Source organism: Cherax quadricarinatus, chromosome 73, assembly GCF_038502225.1.
Source record: "Cherax quadricarinatus isolate ZL_2023a chromosome 73, ASM3850222v1, whole genome shotgun sequence".
NCBI classification, from domain to species: domain Eukaryota; kingdom Metazoa; phylum Arthropoda; class Malacostraca; order Decapoda; family Parastacidae; genus Cherax; species Cherax quadricarinatus.
Window position 1 is genome coordinate 10646832 of NC_091364.1, and position 21257 is coordinate 10668088.

The window sequence follows — 21257 nt, forward strand, 5'->3', positions numbered from 1 at the left end:
GGACCCCCGGTTAACAATATTTTTTCACTCCATAAGTATGTTCAGGTGCCAGTACTGACCGAATTTATTCCCATAAGGAATATTGTGAAGTAGATTAGTCCATTTCAGACCCCCAAACATACACGTACAAATGCACTTACATAAATACATTTACATAATTGGTCGCATTCGGAGGTAATCGTTATGCGGGGGTCCACTGTGTGTGTATATATATATATATATATATATATATATATATATATATATATATATATATATATATATATATATATATATATATATATATATATATATATACAGTGGACCCCCGGTTAACGAACTTTTTTCATTCCAGTAGTATGTTCAGGTGCCAGTACTGACCGAATTTTTTCCCATAAGGAATATTGTGAAGTAGATTAGTCCATTTCAGACCCCCAAACATACACGTACAAATGCACTTACATAAATACACTTACATAATTGGTCGCATTTGGAGGTGATCGTTAAGCGGGGGTCCACTGTGTGTGTATATATATATATATATATATATATATATATATATATATATATATATATATATATATATATATATATATATATATATATATATATATATGCAAAACAACCACTCTGAAAGAATAGAGAAATTCCAAGCTCATACTCATAATGTGAGTAGTCACGAAAGCGCTTGGAATTTCTCTATTCTTTCAGAGTGGTTGTTTTGCATATTCTGAAATCACCTGTTTACTGTGATCTTATTGCATATATATACATATATATATATATATATATATATATATATATATATATATATATATATATTTATTTATTTATTTATTTATGTATTATATATATACATGTATATTTGAAAGCTGTGATGTCCTGTAGACCATATAAATTCTACTTCCAAAATGTCTATAGTCCCACAGATTGTAGTCACAATTCATCTCACAGTGTTAATGGCTCTAGGAAATATGAAGCTAGCCTGAAAAATCTGATGCAGCTAATTGAGTTGAAACCCTCTCTGTCCTGAAATTGGAGCAGAAGATGGTGTTCTCCTAGAAGAGCCAGAAGTTTGAAGAGAACTAGCTGGCCTAAATAAATACAGAAGCAGTCAGGCAGGAAGTTTTCCACTTTATCTGGCAGAAACAGAAACCATGGACAGGAAGGGCTGCAAACCAGCAGAAGATAAGATGTGGGTTGCTAGCCAGGCATACCTTATGTACAGTCATGTTAATCTGTTTTCAACCTATTGGATAAATAGGTTGAGTCGACCCTCAGTATGAGCAGTACTGCCCTTTTAGTTCATTGGCTGTAATGAAATGTTTATAAGTCAACTTGTTCACATGCTTGTTTAATATAAAAAACAAGTGACAGACTGTAGAAGATTTATAAAGGAACTAGTCCAAAATCCTCCTCTAAATGAGCTTCCTCAGTGCGCTCTCACATGCTTTAAAATTCTTCAACACAGTTGATCAGATGATGAAAATAACATGGTTTGGAATTGATGAAAATGGTTGGAGATAAGCTCTACATTAGATACATTTTGAGTTATCTTTTCCAGTGCTTTCTTTAGGTATGTCTCCTATTATGGTATATGGTTGTAAAGATTTTTTGAATTATTTCTGTCCACTCAATTTGGTTAAGGAAAAATTTTGATTGATTACTGTATATAAAGTTGAATGCTTATTTACACTTGTTTAAACTTTCAGGCAATGAAATTTAGAGGAAGAAATCCATTTTATGAGTGATTCCACCATGGAGGAGGAATTGTTAGCTCTGAGGTGGAATAATCACCTCTCCACCTTTGCGTCATTATTGTCAGACCTTCGTAATGAGGTACGTTTTAACTTGAATATGAGGTGTTGCTGATTAGCCAGAATTTTGATGTCAACATTTGAGAAGTGGAACACACCTATATTGAACATAGAAGAATTCATAATTCTTTCTGGATAATGTAGGAAATAGTGAATTATGCTGGGAATGACCTATCACTGTTACACACAGTAAAGCAAGCCCTCTGTGAATATAAAAAAAAAAAAAAAAATCCCAGCTTCTGATTAAAAATATTTCTGTAACTTCATTTTCAGGAAACCATATTAACCCTTTCAGGGTCCATGCCATAGATCTATGGCTTTGAAGCCAGGGTCCAAACCGTAGATCCACACCATGAGCTCAGCTCACTCGGATAACCTGTGAGCAGTAAATTTGGGCCTAGATATGAGAGAACACATCTCTGTGGATAGTGTGCACCATATAAAACAAATCCTCCAGCATGCAGTGCATAACGAGAGAAAAAACTGTGACTGTAATTTTGGATTAAAACAGTGAATTTGCGGTGTTTTTTCATATGTTTTTTACAGTTTTATTCGTGATTTCTTGGTCTCATTTGATAGAATGGAATATATATTGCAGAAATAGAGATGAATTTGATTGGTTTTAGTACTGAAAATGGCTTGCAACTGAGCTCAAAGCAGCAGAAATGTTCAATTGTTGCCTATGTTCAAGAGTAAACAAATGTCATCATGAGTAATACGTGTCAGCTGGTGGGTCTAATATATGTTCACGAATATATTGATATTATTTATACAATTATTACAACATTGCATAACAGTAAATCTATTTTTTGGTGTGAATAAAAATTCATTATGTGAATAAAAAATCAAAATGGAATTAATTTGTAAAGCCTGAAAACATTACTAATGAACAGAGGAAATGTTAGATTAGTGCCAGGAATGCCTGCATTGTTTATTCTGGACCCTGTTTTGAAATTGGAATATTTTTGAACTTTATGTTAAATTTGACAAATTACCAATTTCTGTTGTGTGAGCATATCACAACATGCCTAAAGAAAGCTTTGTGAGGCTTTAGGCATCCGTTATTTTTATGATCAGTGTCAGGCTAAGTAGAACTGAGGAGGTTCAGTGTAAAACCTTTCTTTAATAATGATGATGATAATGATGATAACTATGTTATTTCAATTCATTATAAATACATAGTAACATAAATTGAAAGCCCGTAGTATATAATAATAATAATATGTATTATTATTATTATTATTATTATTATTATTTTTTTTTTTTTTTTTTTTTTTATTATCACACCGGCCGATTCCCACCAAGGCAGGGTGGCCCGAAAAAGAAAAACTTTCACCATCATTCACTCCATCACTGTCTTGCCAGAAGGGTGCTTTACACTACAGTTTTTAAACTGCAACATTAACACCCCTCCTTCAGAGTGCAGGCACTGTACTTCCCATCTCCAGGACTCAAGTCCGGCCCGCCGGTTTCCCTGAATCCCTTCATAAATGTTACTTTGCTCACACTCCAACAGCACGTCAAGTATTAAAAACCATTTGTCTCCATTCACTCCTATCAAACACGCTCACGCATGCCTGCTGGAAGTCCAAGCCCCTCGCACACAAAACCTCCTTTACCCCCTCCCTCCAACCCTTCCTAGGCCGACCCCTACCCCGCCTTCCTTCCACTACAGACTGATACACTCTTGAAGTCATTCTGTTTCGCTCCATTCTCTCTACATGTCCGAACCACCTCAACAACCCTTCCTCAGCCCTCTGGACAACAGTTTTGGTAATCCCGCACCTCCTCCTAACTTCCAAACTACGAATTCTCTGCATTATATTCACACCACACATTGCCCTCAGACATGACATCTCCACTGCCTCCAGCCTTCTCCTCGCTGCAACATTCATCACCCACGCTTCACACCCATATAAGAGCGTTGGTAAAACTATACTCTCATACATTCCCCTCTTTGCCTCCAAGGACAAAGTTCTTTGTCTCCACAGACTCCTAAGTGCACCACTCACTCTTTTTCCCTCATCAATTCTATGATTCACCTCATCTTTCATAGACCCATCCGCTGACACGTCCACTCCCAAATATCTGAATACGTTCACCTCCTCCATACTCTCTCCCTCCAATCTGATATTCAATCTTTCATCACCTAATCTTTTTGTTATCCTCATAACCTTACTCTTTCCTGTATTCACCTTTAATTTTCTTCTTTTGCACACCCTACCAAATTCATCCACCAATCTCTGCAACTTCTCTTCAGAATCTCCCAAGAGCACAGTGTCATCAGCAAAGAGCAGCTGTGACAACTCCCACTTTGTGTGTGATTCTTTATCTTTTAACTCCACGCCTCTTGCCAAGACCCTCGCATTTACTTCTCTTACAACCCCATCTATAAATATATTAAACAACCACGGTGACATCACACATCCTTGTCTAAGGCCTACTTTTACTGGGAAAAAATTCCCCTCTTTCCTACATACTCTAACTTGAGCCTCACTATCCTCGTAAAAACTCTTCACTGCTTTCAGTAACCTACCTCCTACACCATACACTTGCAACATCTGCCACATTGCCCCCCTATCCACCCTGTCATACGCCTTTTCCAAATCCATAAATGCCACAAAGACCTCTTTAGCCTTATCTAAATACTGTTCACTTATATGTTTCACTGTAAACACCTGGTCCACACACCCCCTACCTTTCCTAAAGCCTCCTTGTTCATCTGCTATCCTATTCTCCGTCTTACTCTTAATTCTTTCAATTATAACTCTACCATACACTTTACCAGGTACACTCAACAGACTTATCCCCCTATAATTTTTGCACTCTCTTTTATCCCCTTTGCCTTTATACAAAGGAACTATGCATGCTCTCTGCCAATCCCTAGGTACCTTACCCTCTTCCATACATTTATTAAATAATTGCACCAACCACTCCAAAACTATATCCCCACCTGCTTTTAACATTTCTATCTTTATCCCATCAATCCCGGCTGCCTTACCCCCTTTCATTTTACCTACTGCCTCACGAACTTCCCCCACACTCACAACTGACTCTTCCTCACTCCTACAAGATGTTATTCCTCCTTGCCCTATACACGAAATCACAGCTTCCCTATCTTCATCAACATTTAACAATTCCTCAAAATATTCCTTCCATCTTCCCAATACCTCTAACTCTCCATTTAATAACTCTCCTCTCCTATTTTTAACTGACAAATCCATTTGTTCTCTAGGCTTTCTTAACTTGTTAATCTCACTCCAAAACTTTTTCTTATTTTCAACAAAATTTGTTGATAACATCTCACCCACTCTCTCATTTGCTCTCTTTTTACATTGCTTCACCACTCTCTTAACTTCTCTCTTTTTCTCCATATACTCTTCCCTCCTTGCATCACTTCTACTTTGTAAAAACTTCTCATATGCTAACTTTTTCTCCCTTACTACTCTCTTTACATCATCATTCCACCAATCGCTCCTCTTCCCTCCTGCACCCACTTTCCTGTAACCACAAACTTCTGCTGAACACTCTAACACTACATTTTTAAACCTACCCCATACCTCTTCGACCCCATTGCCTATGCTCTCATTAGCCCATCTATCCTCCAATAGCTGTTTATATCTTACCCTAACTGCCTCCTCTTTTAGTTTATAAACCTTTACCTCTCTCTTCCCTGATGCTTCTATTCTCCTTGTATCCCATCTACCTTTTACTCTCAGTGTAGCTACAACTAGAAAGTGATCTGATATATCTGTGGCCCCTCTATAAACATTTCAATTTATTATAAATAAATAGTATAATATAATGAAAGCTCATAGTATGTACTGTCTTTTGGTGATTGTGTTTTATGAAATACTATAATTGAGGATAAAAATTATAGGATATAAAACCTGTGTTTGAATACAAAAAATGATGATGCTATCTGGGCACCACTGGCCAGATATTCAATACTTGCTATAATATTAACCAAACTGTTGTTCCAATTTTAGTGGTTTTAAAACAGTCAGGTCTTCTGATAAACATACATTATATCAAGCATGTAAGACTTGCATAATGTGTGTTTAGTTCACAAATTTTTTATACAGTATATAGTATTGTACTAGGCCAGGATACTTATATATTCAGGAATAGTTTTTCTGATAAAATTGGGATATAAACCTTTCAGTGTGCTTTTTATATGTTTTCTTGTCCAAAGCAGCAACCCACTGTAATGGAGCATTTTTTCTTATGTTATAAAGTTGAACACAAAAGCTAAAAATTGCAGAAGTGTTGTAGACTGTAGAATACGTATATAGAAGCTCTGTATGTTAAAACTCTGTTTTTAGGTTTTGTAAACTATTTTAGGTTTTCTTAACTGACACTAATTGAGCTTCATCTGTAACCCCCTTTCCTTTCAGGAAATATCATTAATTTAATACCACCTATTCCCTCCCACCATCTCTTCCACCTCTTTCATGCAGCACTGAATTATTTTTTGGCACTTTCCATGAATATAGTAATTAATATTATTAATAATAATTGGTTTTACCAATAGGTCTCGAAACAAGCAAAGTGTACTTAGTTCTGATTAAATACATGAATATGCAACATTCATGATGAGGGTGTAGTATGAATGCATATTTAATACATGACAGTATTTTTTGCAAAGTTCTGTAATCATTGAAAGTTAAAAAAATAGTGATATATTTATTACTAGTGATGGGTTTCTGCCACTATGGTTATAATCAGGTAAATACACTATGTTTAGGTAGTAGGTTTGTAGACAGCAACCACCCAGGGAGGTACTACCGTGCTGCCAAGTGAGTGTGAAACAGAAACCTGTAACTGTTTTGCACGATTATAGGATTGCTGGTGTCTTTTCTGTCTCATAAACACGCAAGATATCAGTTACGTCTTGCTACTTCTGCTTACACTTAGGTCACATTACACATGCATGTACACGCATATACAGTGGAACTTCTACTTATGAGTTTAATCCGGTCACCTACTTATGAGTTTAATCCGTTCCGTGACTTTGCTCGTATCCCAGTTTGCTTGTATGCTGAGTCAATTTTCCTCATTCAAATTAATTGAAATGCAGTTAATCCATTCTGGCTCTCATTTTTATTTTTTTTCTATCAAAATTTCCTCTTAATATGACATAATAAACAATATAAATACAGTAACATAGAAACCTGATATATACTCTAGGATGAATAAAATATGTCATTACGTATGTGACGGCTGCAGACGAATTTGTTTGGAGACAGGACAAAATACTCCTTCAATATTTCACTAATATCAACTCTACAGCTTATTTATCTATCAAAATTCATCTAATATGACATAATAAACAATATAAATAACTTAGATACCTGATATATACTCTGGAATGAATAAAATATGTCATTATGTGACTGGTGGAGGCGGCCATAACCGCTCCCACATTGTTGTAGTAGTCACTGCTATCTAGTGATAGCCTTTCCAAGCTGTCTGTTATTATAATTATTATTATAATATATTATTATTATACTTTCTTTCTTTCTTTCTTTCAACACACCAGCCGTATCCCACCGAGGCGGGGTGGCCCAAAAGGAAAAATGAAAGTTTCTCCTTTTACATTTAGTAATATATACAGGAGAAGGGGTTACTAGCCCCTTGCTCCCGGCATTTTAGTCGCCTCTTACAACACACATGGCTTACGGAGGAAGAATTCTGTTCCACTTCCCCATGGAGGTAAGAGGAAATAAACAAGAACAAGAACTAGAAAGAAAATAGAAGAAAACCCAAAGGGGTGTGTATATATATGCTTGTACATGTATGTGTAGTGTGACCTAAGTGTAAGTAGAAGTAGCAAGACATACCTGAAATCTTGCATGTGTATGAGACAGAAAAAAAAAAGACACCAGCAATCCTACCATCGTGTAAAACAATTACAGGCTTCAGTTTTACACTCACTTGGCAGGACGGTAGTACCTCCCTGGGCGGTTGCTGACTTCCAACCTACTACCTAGAATAATTATTATACATGTATTATTATTATACATACATACATTATTATTATTATTATTATTATTATTATTATTACAGTGTATTATTGTTATTATTTTATAATGTTATTACACCTACCATCCAACTTATGATTGAGTAAGTCAAAATGGACGTAAGTCAAGCCTTACTACTGAATATGAATGGCACATTTTTGTAATGATTTTATTTTATTGTTTTATTTTGGTATTTCATTTTTTACTTAACTTTTTATGCTGTTAGTACTGGATTTTATACTGTAGGGTTTAGGAGAAACACTGTGTACAACACAAACAGTTTTTTATTTCTCAGAAATTTTGGCATACAAAACATGGTCATAAGTCGAGTGGTCGTATGTCGAGCAGGTCGTAAGTTGGATGGTAGGTGTATACGTTTTTTTTTTTTTTTTTGTCAACAAGTTGGCCGTCTCCCACCGAGGCAGGGTGACCCAAAAAAGAAAGAAAATCCCCAAAAAGAAAATGCTTTCATCATCATTCAACACTTTCACCACACTCACACATAATCACTGTTTTTGCAGAGGTGCTCAGAATACAACAGTTTAGAAGCATTTTTATTATTATTATCACACTGGCCGATTCCCACCAAGGCAGGGTGGCCCGAAAAAGAAAAACTTTCAACATCATTCACTCCATCACTGTCTTGCCAGAAGGGTGCTTTACACTACAGTTTTTAAACTGCAACATTAACACCCCTCCTTCAGAGTGCAGGCACTGCACTTCCCATCTCCAGGACTCAAGTCCGGCCTGCCGGTTTCCCTGAACCCCTTCATAAATGTTACTTTGCTCACACTCCAACAGCACGTCAAGTATTAAAAACCATTTGTCTCCATTCACTCCTATCAAACACGCTTACGCATGCCTGCTGGAAGTCCAAGCCCCTCGCACACAAAACCTCCTTTACCCCCTCTCTCCAACCTTTCCTAGGCCGACCCCTACCCCGCCTTCCTTCCACTACAGACTGATACACTCTTGAAGTCATTCTGTTTCGCTCCATTCTCTCTACATGTCCGAACCACCTCAACAACCCTTCCTCAGCCCTCTGGACAACAGTTTTGGTAATCCTGCACCTCCTCCTAACTTCCAAACTACAAATTCTCTGCATTATATTCACACCACTTATTGCCCTCAGACATGACATCTCCACTGCCTCCAGCCTTCTCCTCGCTGCAACATTCATCACCCATGCTTCACACCCATATAAGAGCGTTGGTAAAACTATACTCTCATACATTCCCCTCTTTGCCTCCAAGGACAAAGTTCTTTGTCTCCACAGACTCCTAAGTGCACCACTCACTCTTTTCCCCTCATCAATTCTATGATTCACCTCATCTTTCATAGACCCATCCACTGACACGTCCACTCCCAAATATCTGAATACATTCACCTCCTCCATACTCTCTCCCTCCAATCTGATATTCAATCTTTCATCACCTAATCTTTTTGTTATCCTCATAACCTTACTCTTTCCTGTATTCACCTTTAATTTTCTTCTTTTGCACACCCTACCAAATTCATCCACCAATCTCTGCAACTTCTCTTCAGAATCTCCCAAGAGCACAGTGTCATCAGCAAAGAGCAGCTGTGACAACTCCCACTTTGTGTGTGATTCTTTATCTTTTAACTCCACGCCTCTTGCCAAGACCCTCGCATTTACTTCTCTTACAACCCCATCTATAAATATATTAAACAACCACGGTGACATCACACATCCTTGTCTAAGGCCTACTTTTACTGGGAAATAATTTCCCTCTTTCCTACATACTCTAACTTGAGCCTCACTATCCTCGTAAAAACTCTTCACTGCTTTCAGTAACCTACCTCCTACACCATACACTTGCAACATCTGCCACATTGCCCCCCTATCCACCCTGTCATACGCCTTTTCCAAATCCATAAATGCCACAAAGGCCTCTTTAGCCTTATCTAAATACCGTTCACTTATATGTTTCACTGTAAACACCTGGTCCACACACCCCCTACCTTTCCTAAAGCCTCCTTGTTCATCTGCTATCCTATTCTCCGTCTTACTCTTAATTCTTTCAATAATAACTCTACCATACACTTTACCAGGTATACTCAGCAGACTTATCCCCCTATAATTTTTGCACTCTCTTTTATCCCCTTTGCCTTTATACAAAGGAACTATGCATGCTCTCTGCCAATCCCTAGGTACCTTACCCTCTTTCATACATTTATTAAATAATTGCACAAACCACTCCAAAACTATATCCCCACCTGCTTTTAACATTTCTATCTTTATCCCATCAATACCGGCTGCCTTACCCCTTTTCATTTTACCTACTGTCTCACGAACTTCCCCCACACTCACAACTGTCTCTTCCTCACTCCTACAAGATGTTATTCCTCCTTGTCCTATACACGAAATCACAGCTTCCCTATCTTCATCAACATTTAACAATTCCTCAAAATATTCCCTCCATCTTCCCAATACCTCTAACTCTCCATATACGTATAAAGATACACAACATATCTCTCCAAACTGCCAATATCCCAAACCCCTCCTTTAAAGTGCAGGCATTGTACTTCCCATTTCCAGGACTCAAGTCCGACTATATGAAAATAACCGGTTTCCCTGAATCCCTTCACTAAATATTACCCTGCTCACACTCCAACAGATCGTCAGGTCCCAAGTACCATTCGTCTCCATTCACTCCTATCTAACACGCTCACGCATGCTTGCTGGAAATCCAAGCCCCTTGCCCACAAGAATGTGGGGCAGAAGTTTGTGGTTATAGGAGGGTGGGTGCAGGAGGAAAGAGGAGTGATTGGTGGAATGATGAAGTAAAGGGTGTGATAAAAGAGAAAAAGTTAGCTTATGAGAGGTTTTTACAAAGCAGAAGTGTTATAAGAAGAGTAGAGTATATGGAGAGTAAAAGAAAAGTGAAGAGAGTGGTAAGAGAGTGCAAAAGGAGAGCAGATGATAGAGTAAGAGAGGCACTGTCAAGAAATTTTAATGAAGATAAGAAAAAATTTTGGAGTGAGTTAAACACGTTAAGAAAGCCTAGAGAACGAATGGATTTGTCAGTTAAAAACAGAGTAGGGGAGTTAGTAGATGGGGAAATGGAGGTTTTAGGTAGATGGCGAGAATATTTTGAGGAACTTTTAAATGTCGACAAAGAAAGGGAGGCTGTAATTTCATGCACTGGCCAGGGAGGTATACCATCTTTTAGGAGTGAAGAAGAGCAGGATGTGAGTGTGGGGGAGGTGCGTGAGGCATTACGTAGAATGAAAGGGGGTAAAGCAGCTGGAACTGATGGGATCATGACAGAAATGTTAAAAATAGTGGGGAGATGTAGTGTTGGAGTGGTTCGTATTTTTGTTTAATAAATGTATGAAAAAGGGGAAGGTACCTAGGGATTGGCAGAGAGCATGTATAGTCCCTTTATATAAAGGGAACGGGGACAAAAGAGATTGTAAAAATTATAGAGGAATAAGTTTACTGAGTATACCAGGAAAAGTGTACGGTAGGGTTATAATTGAAAGAATTAGAGGTAAGACAGAATGTAGGATTGCGGATGAGCATGGAGGTTTCAGAGTGGGTAGGGGATGTGCAGATCAAGTGTTTACATTGAAGCATATATGTGAACAGTATTTAGATAAAGGTAGGGAAGTTTTTATTGCATTTATGGATTTAGAAATGGCATATGGAAATAGTATAAACACATATGCAGTATAATGTGATCCTTTATTGACAACATTTCGCCCACACAGTGGGCTTTTTCAAGCCACAAACAGATCTACCTGGGATGGAAAGTACACGAGTATTTATAGTCAGGTTCAGAATGCTGTGGTCAGGTGGAGAATGCTGCATCTGATGATGTACTGAGTGGGGTTTTTAGAGTCTAAAATCTTGGGTAACTTGGAAGGGAGATTGGATAAGTTTGTGAGCAGACCTTCTGCAGTATTCCTCCATTCCTATGTTCTTATGTGGGATAGCAATGAAGAAATTTCTTGGCAAGTCATTCAGCTATGTAATAGAAGCCATTGTTCTGGTTGAAGTTGTTGGATAGAGATAAGTGATGATTCCAGGATTCTTCGGTATTGAGTGTTGTCTTCTCTGGCGATAAGTCTTGAGTTTCTGTAGTATATTAAATGATTGTGTGAATTACGGTGTTGTGCACAGGCATTCCTTGTTCAATTATAGTGCATTCTTCTTCAAGAAACTCATTGCTGCAGATTCTGAGTGCACGCAGGAAGAAGCCTATAATTACACCACGTTTAGTTTTTGTGTCGTGGTGAGATCGTTTTGGTTGGTGGGTTTTCGATAGACAAGTATTTTCGATGAGCAAGTATTTTCTAAATTCCACTATCCTCGTCACTTCATTAGAGACTGCAGACGATGGGCATTAAACATTTTCAACACACCCAGAGAAGACACTGCCGAGAAGAGATACATAGTCCTCCCCACCAACTCCATTGCCAAACATGTTTCCAACATCTTTTCCAATACATCATTCCAAGTATCTACCTCCACAACCATGACCATCAAGGACATTACCAGAAATAGACAGGACAAGCTTCCATCCTCTGCAGTGGTATACATAATCCCTTGTAATGACTGCAGCAAATTATACTTGGGCAAAACATCAAGAGACCTCCAAACACATATTTCAGAACACCAATACGCAAGCAGGTCTGACGATACAAGGAATGCCTGTGTACAACACCGTAATTCACACAACCATTTAATAAATTACAGAAACTCAAGACTTATCGCCAGAGAAGACAATACTCAATACCGAAGAATCCTGGAATCATCACTTATCTCTATATCCGACAACTTCAGCCAGAACAATGGCTTCTATAACATAGCTGAACGACTTGCCAAGAAACTTCTTCATTGCTATCCCACATAAGAACATAGGAATGGAGGAACACTGCAGAAGGTCTGCTCACAAACTTATCCAATCTCCCTTCCAAGCTACCCAAGATTTTAGACTCTAAAAACCCCACTCGGTACATCATCAGATGCAGCATTCTCCACCTGACCACAGCATTCTGAACGTGACTATAAATACTCGCATACCTTCTACCCCAGGTAGATCTGTTTGTGACTTGAAAAAGCCCACTGTGTGGGCAAAACATTTTCAATAAAGGATCACATTATACTGCATATGTGTTTACACTATTTCCATTGTGTTGGTATTTTATACCATTTATTTCCAGAAAATGCATATGATAAGAGTGGATAGGGGAGCAACGTGGCAGATGTTGCAAGTATATGGAATGTTGTAAAAAGTAAATCAGGGTTTTCGGAAGAGGGTGGGTTTAAAATTTTGAATCAAATACAAAATGGGAATTGACACAGTTGTTTTTTCCTGATACTGTGCTTATGGGAGATTCAAAAGAAAAATTGAAAAGGTTAGTGGGGTTTGGGGTTTTAAAGGTAGAGTTGAGTGAACATAGAAAAAATAGATTGGGGGTATCAAATGATTTAGATAAAAAAAAAATTGGATATAAAATTGGGGGAGGGGGAATGGAAAAGTGAATGTTTTCAGATTTTTGGGTTTGGGCGTGTCAGTGGATGGATTTTGAAGGATAGTTAATCTAGAGAAAGGGTAGCAGTTTTAAATGATCATTTTGGAAGGAAAAAGAGAATTGAATTTTAAATTCAAGAATTTTTGGGTTGAAAAAAGGTTGGATCAGAATGGGTTTTGGCGGGGCCCCTGGAAAAGAGGGGAATGCAGAGAGAAAATTTTGGGAGATGTTAAGTGAATTATGGAGCCTTTAACCAAAAGGAATAATTGTGGTGGGGGACTTGAATCAAAAGGGGGAGCTTTTAAAGGGGGTGGGTGGTAATTTGGGGTGCCAGGTGTAAATGATAATGGACCCCCTTTGATTAACTTTATAAAAGGGGGAAATTTAGGTTCTATTTTAAAAAAAAAGAGGATAAAAAAGTACCCCGATATGATGTAGGAAAAAAAAGTAGTTTTTGGATTATTATTGGTGAAAAAAGACTTTGAGTGATTTGGGTTACATGGGGGGCCGATATTCAGATCACTTTCTAGTTGTGTCAGAGGTAAAAGGAGATGGGATCAAGGGAATAGAAGCATCAGGAAGAGAGAGGTGAGGTTTATAAACAAAAGGAGGCAGTTGGGGTTAAAAACTATTGGGGATAGATGGGTAATGGCATAGGCGGGGGTTAAAGGGGGTATGGGGAAATTTTAAAAATGTAGTGTTAGGTGTTAGAAAATTTTGGGGTTCAAAAAGTGGGTGCAGGGGGGAAGGGGGCGATTGGTGGGATGATTAAAAAGTAGTAAGGGAAAAAAAAGTTGCATAGGAATTTTTTACAAAGTAGAAGTGATGCAAAGGGGGGAAAGTTTTGGAGAAAAAGAGGTTAAGAAGTGGTGAAGCAATGTAAAAAAAGAGCAAATGGGGAAATGGGGGAATGTATAACAAATTTTTTGAAAAAAAGAAAAAGTTTTGGGTAAGTTAAAAATTAAAAAGCCTAGAGAACAAATGGATTTGTCAGTTAAAAAATAGGGGAGAGGTTTTAAATGGAGGTTAGAGTTTGGGAAGATGGAAGGGAAAATTTTGAGGAATTTTTAAATGTTGATGAAGGGGGAACTGTGATTTGTGATGGGCAAGGAAAAACATCTTGTAGGAGTGAGAAAAGGGGTTTTAGTGTGGGGGGGTTATGAGGAAAAAGGAAAGGGGGAAGGGGGGGGATTGATGGGTAAAGATAAATGTTAAAAACGGTGGGGATATAGTTTTTTGGGTTTGGGGCAATTGTTTAATTGTTTTGGGAAAGGGGGTAGGGACCTGGGTTGGCAGAGGGATGTGGTTCCTTTTATAAAACAAAGGGGGTAAAGAAGTGCAAAATTTGGGGATAAATCTGTTAGTGTCCCTTTAAAATGTATGGTAGATTATAATTGAAGAATTAAAGTAAGGCGGGAATGGATGCAGATGAACAAAGGCTTTGGAAAAGGGAGGGGGTGTGGACCAGTTTTAATGAAACATATAAGTGACAGTATTTGGATAGGTAAAAAAGGTCTTTTTATTTATGGATTTGGAAAAAGGCGTTGACAGGGTGGATAGGGGCAATGTGGGATTTGCAAGTGTATGGTGTGGAGGAGGGTTAAAGCAGTGAAAAAGGTTTCGAGGATATGAGGCTCAGTTAGGTATGTAGGAAGAAATTTTTCCCCGTAAAAAGGTTAGACAAGGTGTTGGTTCCTTGGTTTTTAATATATTTATAGATGGGGGTTTTAAGAAGTAAATCGGGGCTTGGAGGCGTGGGGTTAAAGATAAAAAATCACACACAAAGTGGGGGTTTCAGCTTCTTTTCTGATGACACTGTGCTCTTGGGGGAAATTTTGAAAAGAAGTTCAGAGATTGGTGGATGAATTTGGTAGGGGGGCAAAAAAAAATTAAAGGTGAATCAGGAAAAAAGTAAAGGTTTTAACAAAAAAATTGGGGGATGAAAGATTGAATTCAGATTGGAGGGAAAGGGATAAGGGGGGTATTCAGATTTTGGGGGTGGGCGTGTCGCGGATGGGTCTATGAAAGATGGGTAAATCCCTTTAAAAATTTTGAGGAAAAAGAGTGAGTGGGTCCTTGGGTCTGTGGGGACAAAAAAACTTTGTCCTTGGGGCAAAAAGGGAAAGTGGAGTATAGTTTTTCCCGTCTTATTGGGTGTGGCGTGGGTGATGAATGTTGCGGGGAGAAGGCAGGCATGGGGGTTTATTTCTGGGGAAGTTGGTTGAATATAATGCAGATCGTAGTTTGGAATGAAGAGGGGTTGTTGAGGTGGTTTGGTCATTTAGAGAGAATGGATCAAAGTAGAATGATGTGGAGAGCGTATAAATTTGTAGGAGAAGGAAGGCGGGGTAGGGGTCGTCCTCGAAAAGGTTGGAAGGAAATGGTAAGGGAGGTTTTGTTGGCGAGGGGCTTGGACTTCAAGCAGGCGTGCATGAGTGTGTTCGATAGGAGTGAATGGAGACGAATGGTATTTGGGACCTGATGATCTGTTGGAGTGTGAGCAGGGTAATATTTAGTGAAGGGATTCAGGGAAACCGGTTATTTTTATATAGCCGGACTTGAGTCCTGGAAATGGGAAGTACGTACAATGCCTGCACTCTAAAGGAGGGGTTTGGGATATTGGCAGTTTGGAGGGATATATTGTGTATTTTTATGCATATATACTTCTAAACTGTTGTATTCTGAGCACCTCTGCAAAAACAGTGATTATGTGTGAATGAGGTGAAAGTGTTGAATGATGATGAAAGTATTTTCTTTTTGGGGATTTTCTTTCTTTTTGGGTCACCCTGCCTCAGAGGGAGACGGCTGACTTGTTACAAAAAAAAAAAAAAAATGTACATATTCTTATAATAGTTTATATTATTATATAATTACAACCTCTCCTCACTTAACGATGGAGTTCCGTTCCTAAGACCTCGTCGGTAAATTAATTCATCGCTAAGTGAGGAGCATACTATAATGGTAGTAGGTGTGTGAGAGTCATCTTTGATATTGTTTTAATGTTACCTTTGCACCATTTATAACATATCTGGTATATTTTTAAATGTTTATACATTAGGGCACTGTATATTGTAATAACAGAATAGAGGAAATCAGCTCTAATATACTACAGTGGAACCCCGCATTTCATCGGCCATGACTTTCATGAAATCCAACTTTTGGCAACTTTTTTCTTCAAAATATAGCCTCACAGTTCATGATTGGCCTCGTGATTCGAGCAGCATCCCAGTGTCAGTGCACACACAGAGCCAGTCCCCCGCACCATTCGCACTCAGTGTGTCATTGTTTATCAGCGAGTGACCATCATTCCACTGGTTCATACGATACATTTCATAATAATCCATTGTTTTTTGCGCTTGCAACTGCTAAATAAGCCACCATGGGCTCAAAGAAAGCTCCTAGTGCCAGGCCTTTGGTAAACAAGGAAAGAAACATGATAGAATTCAAGAAAAAACTCATAGCAAAGTACCAAAGTGGAGGAGGAAGAGAGAGGGGAGAATGTGCCTTTTTCAGTGATTCTATGATATGTATGATACTAAAGCAGCAGGTACCGACAAAGGCTATAGCGCCAGCCAGCGATTAAGTGTAGCATTAACATGTAGCAAGTAAGTTAAGCGATTGAGCGATAGAAAAATGACACGAAAGTAACTCTCCAGTGTTGTTGGAGGTGTATAGGGCCACTGAACATATGCCACTCTGCTATCTTCCACCACCGTAAACCTCTGCCAGCATCTCCTCCATCAAACTAATTAATTAAGCTAACATCTCCTCCATGGTAAATGTAAATATTTCTTATTTATAAAATGTAAATATTTCTTATTTATAAATTATGCACATTGTTTCAGTGTGAATAGTGGTGGTGGCTTCTGCTGCCGCCTCCACTACCACTAATACATACATGTATATATGGCTTCTCTCAGTGGCCCTTATAAACCCAACAACACCACCACCACCACTTACTCCTCACATACATTATGACATGAAGCATTTTATTCATTCTAGGGTATATATCATGTTTCTATGTAAAGAGAGTAGTAAGGGAGAAAAAGTTAGCATATGAGAAGTTTTTACAAAGTAGAAGTGATGCAAGGAGGAAAGAGTATATGGAGAAAAAGAGAGAGGTTAAGAGAGTGGTGAAGCAATGTAAAAAGAGAGCAAATGAGAGAGTGGGTGAGCTGTTATCAACAAATTTTGTTGAAAATAAGAAAAAGTTTTGGAGTGAGATTAACAAGTTAAGGAAGCCTAGAGAACAAATGGATTTGTCAGTTAAAAATAGGAGAGGAGAGTTATTAAATGGAGAGTTAGAGGTATTGGGAAGATGGAGGGAATATTTTGAGGAATTGTTAAATGTTGATGAAGATAGGGAAGCTGTGATTTCGTGTATAGGGCAAGGAGGAATAACATCTTGTAGGAGTGAGGAAGAGCCAGTTGTGAGTGTGGGGGAAGTTCGTGAGGCAGTAGGTAAAATGAAAGGGGGTAAGGCAGCCGGGATTGATGGGATAAAGATAGAAATGTTAAAAGCAGGTGGGGATATAGTTTTGGAGTGGTTGGTGCAATTATTTAATAAATGTATGGAAGAGGGTAAGGTGCCTAGGGATTGGCAGAGAGCATGCATAGTTCCTTTGTATAAAGGCAAAGGGGATAAAAGAGAGTGCAAAAATTATAGGGGGATAAGTCTGTTGAGTGTACCTGGTAAAGTGTATGGTAGAGTTATAATTGAAAGAATTAAGAGTAAGACGGAGAATAGGATAGCAGATGAACAAGGAGGCTTTACGAAAGGTAGGGGGTGTGTGGACCAGGTGTTTACAGTGAAACATATAAGTGAACAGTATTTAGATAAGGCTAAAGAGGTCTTTGTGGCATTTATGGATTTGGAAAAGGCGTATGACAGGGTGGATAGGGGGGCAATGTGGCAGATGTTGCAAGTGTATGGTGTAGGAGGTAGGTTACTGAAAGCAGTGAAGAGTTTTTACGAGGATAGTGAGGCTCAAGTTAGAGTATGTAGAAAAGAGGAAAATTTTTTCCCAGTAAAAGTAGGCCTTAGACAAGGATGTGTGATGTCACCGTGGTTGTTTAATATATTTATAGATGGAGTTTAAGAGAAGTAAATGCGAGGGTCTTGGCAAGAGGCGTGGAGTTAAAAGATAAAGAATCACACACAGGGTGGGAGTTGTCACAGCTGCTCTTTGCTGATGACACTGTGCTCTTGGGAGATTCTGAAGAGAAGCTGCAGAGATTGGTGGATGAATTTGGTAGGGTGTGCAAAAGAAGAAAATTAAAGGTGAATACAGGAAAGAGTAAGGTTATGAGGATAACAAAAAGATTAGGTGATGAAAGATTGAATATCAGATTGGAGGGAGAGAGTATGGAGGAGGTGAACGTATTCAGATATTTGGGAGTGGACGTGTCAGCGGATGGGTCTATGAAAGATGAGGTGAATCATAGAATTGATGAGGGAAAAAGAGTGAGTGGTGCACTTAGGAGTCTGTGGAGACAGAGAACTTTGTCCTTGGAGGCAAAGAGGGGAATGTATGAGAGTATAGTTTTACCAACGCTCTTATATGGGTGTGAAGCATGGGTGATGAATGTTGCAGCGAGGAGAAGGCTGGAGGCAGTGGAGATGTCATGTCTGAGGGCAATGTGTGGTGTGAATATAATGCAGAGATTTCGTAGTATGGAAGTTAGGAGGAGGTGCGGGATTACCAAAACTGTTGTCCAGAGGGCTGAGGAAGGGTTGTTGAGGTGGTTCGGACATGTAGAGAGAATGGAGCGAAACAGAATAACTTCAAGAGTGTATCAGTCTGTAGTGGAAGGAAGGCGGGGTAGGGGTCGGCCTAGGAAGGGTTGGAGGGCGGGCGCAAAGGAGGTTTTGTGTGCGAGGGGCTTGGACTTCCAGCAGGCATGCGTGAGCGTGTTTGATAGGAGTGAATGGAGACAAATGGTTTTTAATACTTGACGTGCTGTTGGAGTGTGAGCAAAGTAACATTTATGAAGGGATTCAGGGAAACCGGCAGGCCGGACTTGAGTCCTGGAGATGGGAAGTACAGTGCCTGCACTCTGAAGGAGGGGTGTTAATGTTGCAGTTTAAAAACTGTAGTGTAAAGCACCCTTCTGGCAAGACAGTGATGGAGTGAATGATGGTGAAAGTTTTTCTTTTTCGGGCCACCCTGCCTTGGTGGGAATCGGCCAGTGTGATAATAAAAAAAAATAAAAATGTCATATTAGATGAATTGTGATAGATAAATAAGCCGTAGAGATGATATTAGTGTCTTGTTGAAGCATAATAAATTTGCCTCCCTCTCGCCTCCTACCTGTCTGCCATACACCAACAAGAGTCTTCAATTTATTTTTTATTTATTTATTTATTTATTTATTTATTTATGTCTTTGCAAATAGTACATTGAGATTTTGTATTTACAATAATGGGTTGCAGTGCAAAGAGAGCCTCTATTATGCCTAGGCATTATGGGCCGACTTAACATTATTGGCTTACAGACTACTTAACACTAAGAATTATGTCATAGTTGTACAGTAGAATATTAATTATAAGTGAATCTAATTTATATAAGACAATAAAGGTAAGTGTGATGTTAAATGTTTATTTATCCATTTTATTAGTGCTTTATATTTATTTGTCATTGTTTCTGTATGTAAATCTATATTTAATCTTTAAAAAATTATTTTTTGTTAATACTTTTGGGTGTCTGAAATGGATTAATTGAATTTCCATTATTTTTTATGGGGAAAATGGTTTCGCCGATCGTAAATTTCGCCATTCAGTAGACTCTCTGGAATGGATTAATCACGAAACTTGGGGGTCCACTGTACATTATTTTGGTGTGCATACTGGTCAGAGAGCCCGCCATAAGTCCGAGTCATTGGTAAGCAAGTACGTGAGGAGAGAGTGTATTATATGTATTATTATTATTATTATTATTATTATTATTATTATTATTATTATTATTATTATTATTATTATTATTTAGTAGTACATAGGTATTCTTATAATAATACTCTTGCTTACCATTTGGAATTTTTATTCACACAAAAAATAGAAGATTTACTGTTATGCAGACTACTGCATTATTGTAATAATTGTATAAATAATGTCAACCCATTCATGACTGCGTATTGGAATTGCCAGTTGGACAGGTATTGGATGGTAATGTCATTTGTTTACTCTTGAACATCACCAAAGAATCGAATATTTCTGCTACTTTGAGCTCAATTTCAAGGTACTTTTCATCGTGAAACCAATCAAAATCATATCAGTTTCTGTAATATATCTTCCATTCTGTGAAATGAGACCAAAAAAAGTGAGAATACAACCATAAAAATCATATGAAAATATACCACTAAGGGGCGGCTAATGGCTGAGAAGTGAACTCCGTTATTTATGGTCTGATTTCTTTCAGTTTTGGTGTACGTTAAGAAGCATCTTTCCATCATACATTGCCCAAGTTTCAATAAGATAGCCCAACAAACAACTGAGATGCAATTCCCTAGATCAAGAGCAAGAGCCCCTCACCAGTGTCAAGGAACCTCCCTTGAGGCCTGCTCGCATCTGGAAGCAAAAAATCGACCGAGCAACTGCTCGTATCTTGACAAACTCGCACGTTAAGGCACTCATAAGTAGAGGTTCCACTGTATATATTTACACCTATCTGAGTTTTCTTCTGTTTTCTTATTAGTTCTTGTTCTTATATATTTCCTCTTATCTCCATGGGGAAGTGGAGAAGAATTCTTCCTCCATAAGCCATGCATGCCATAAAAGGCAACTAAAATGTTTGGAGTAGGGGGCTAGTAACCCCTTCTTCACCAATTACTAAATTTAAATTATTAAATTCTCTTTTAGATCACTCTGCCGGTTTGTTGAGGAAAAAAAAATAATGCTACAATATTTGATTACTCTGTAAACACAAGACATGTATTAGAA

General features: G+C 38.3%; 1 protein-coding gene across 1 annotated transcript in view; it reads left to right on the top strand.

The window, feature by feature from the left end:
- Positions 1–21257, top strand: part of LOC128701098 (GDNF-inducible zinc finger protein 1) — a 77812-nt gene that overhangs the window by 18062 nt on the left and 38493 nt on the right. The window contains exon 2 of the mRNA XM_053794651.2: positions 1692–1818. Within this exon, the coding sequence (XP_053650626.1) occupies positions 1723–1818 (96 nt within the window). The 5' untranslated portion in view covers positions 1692–1722. The remainder of the gene's footprint in view (positions 1–1691; positions 1819–21257) is intronic.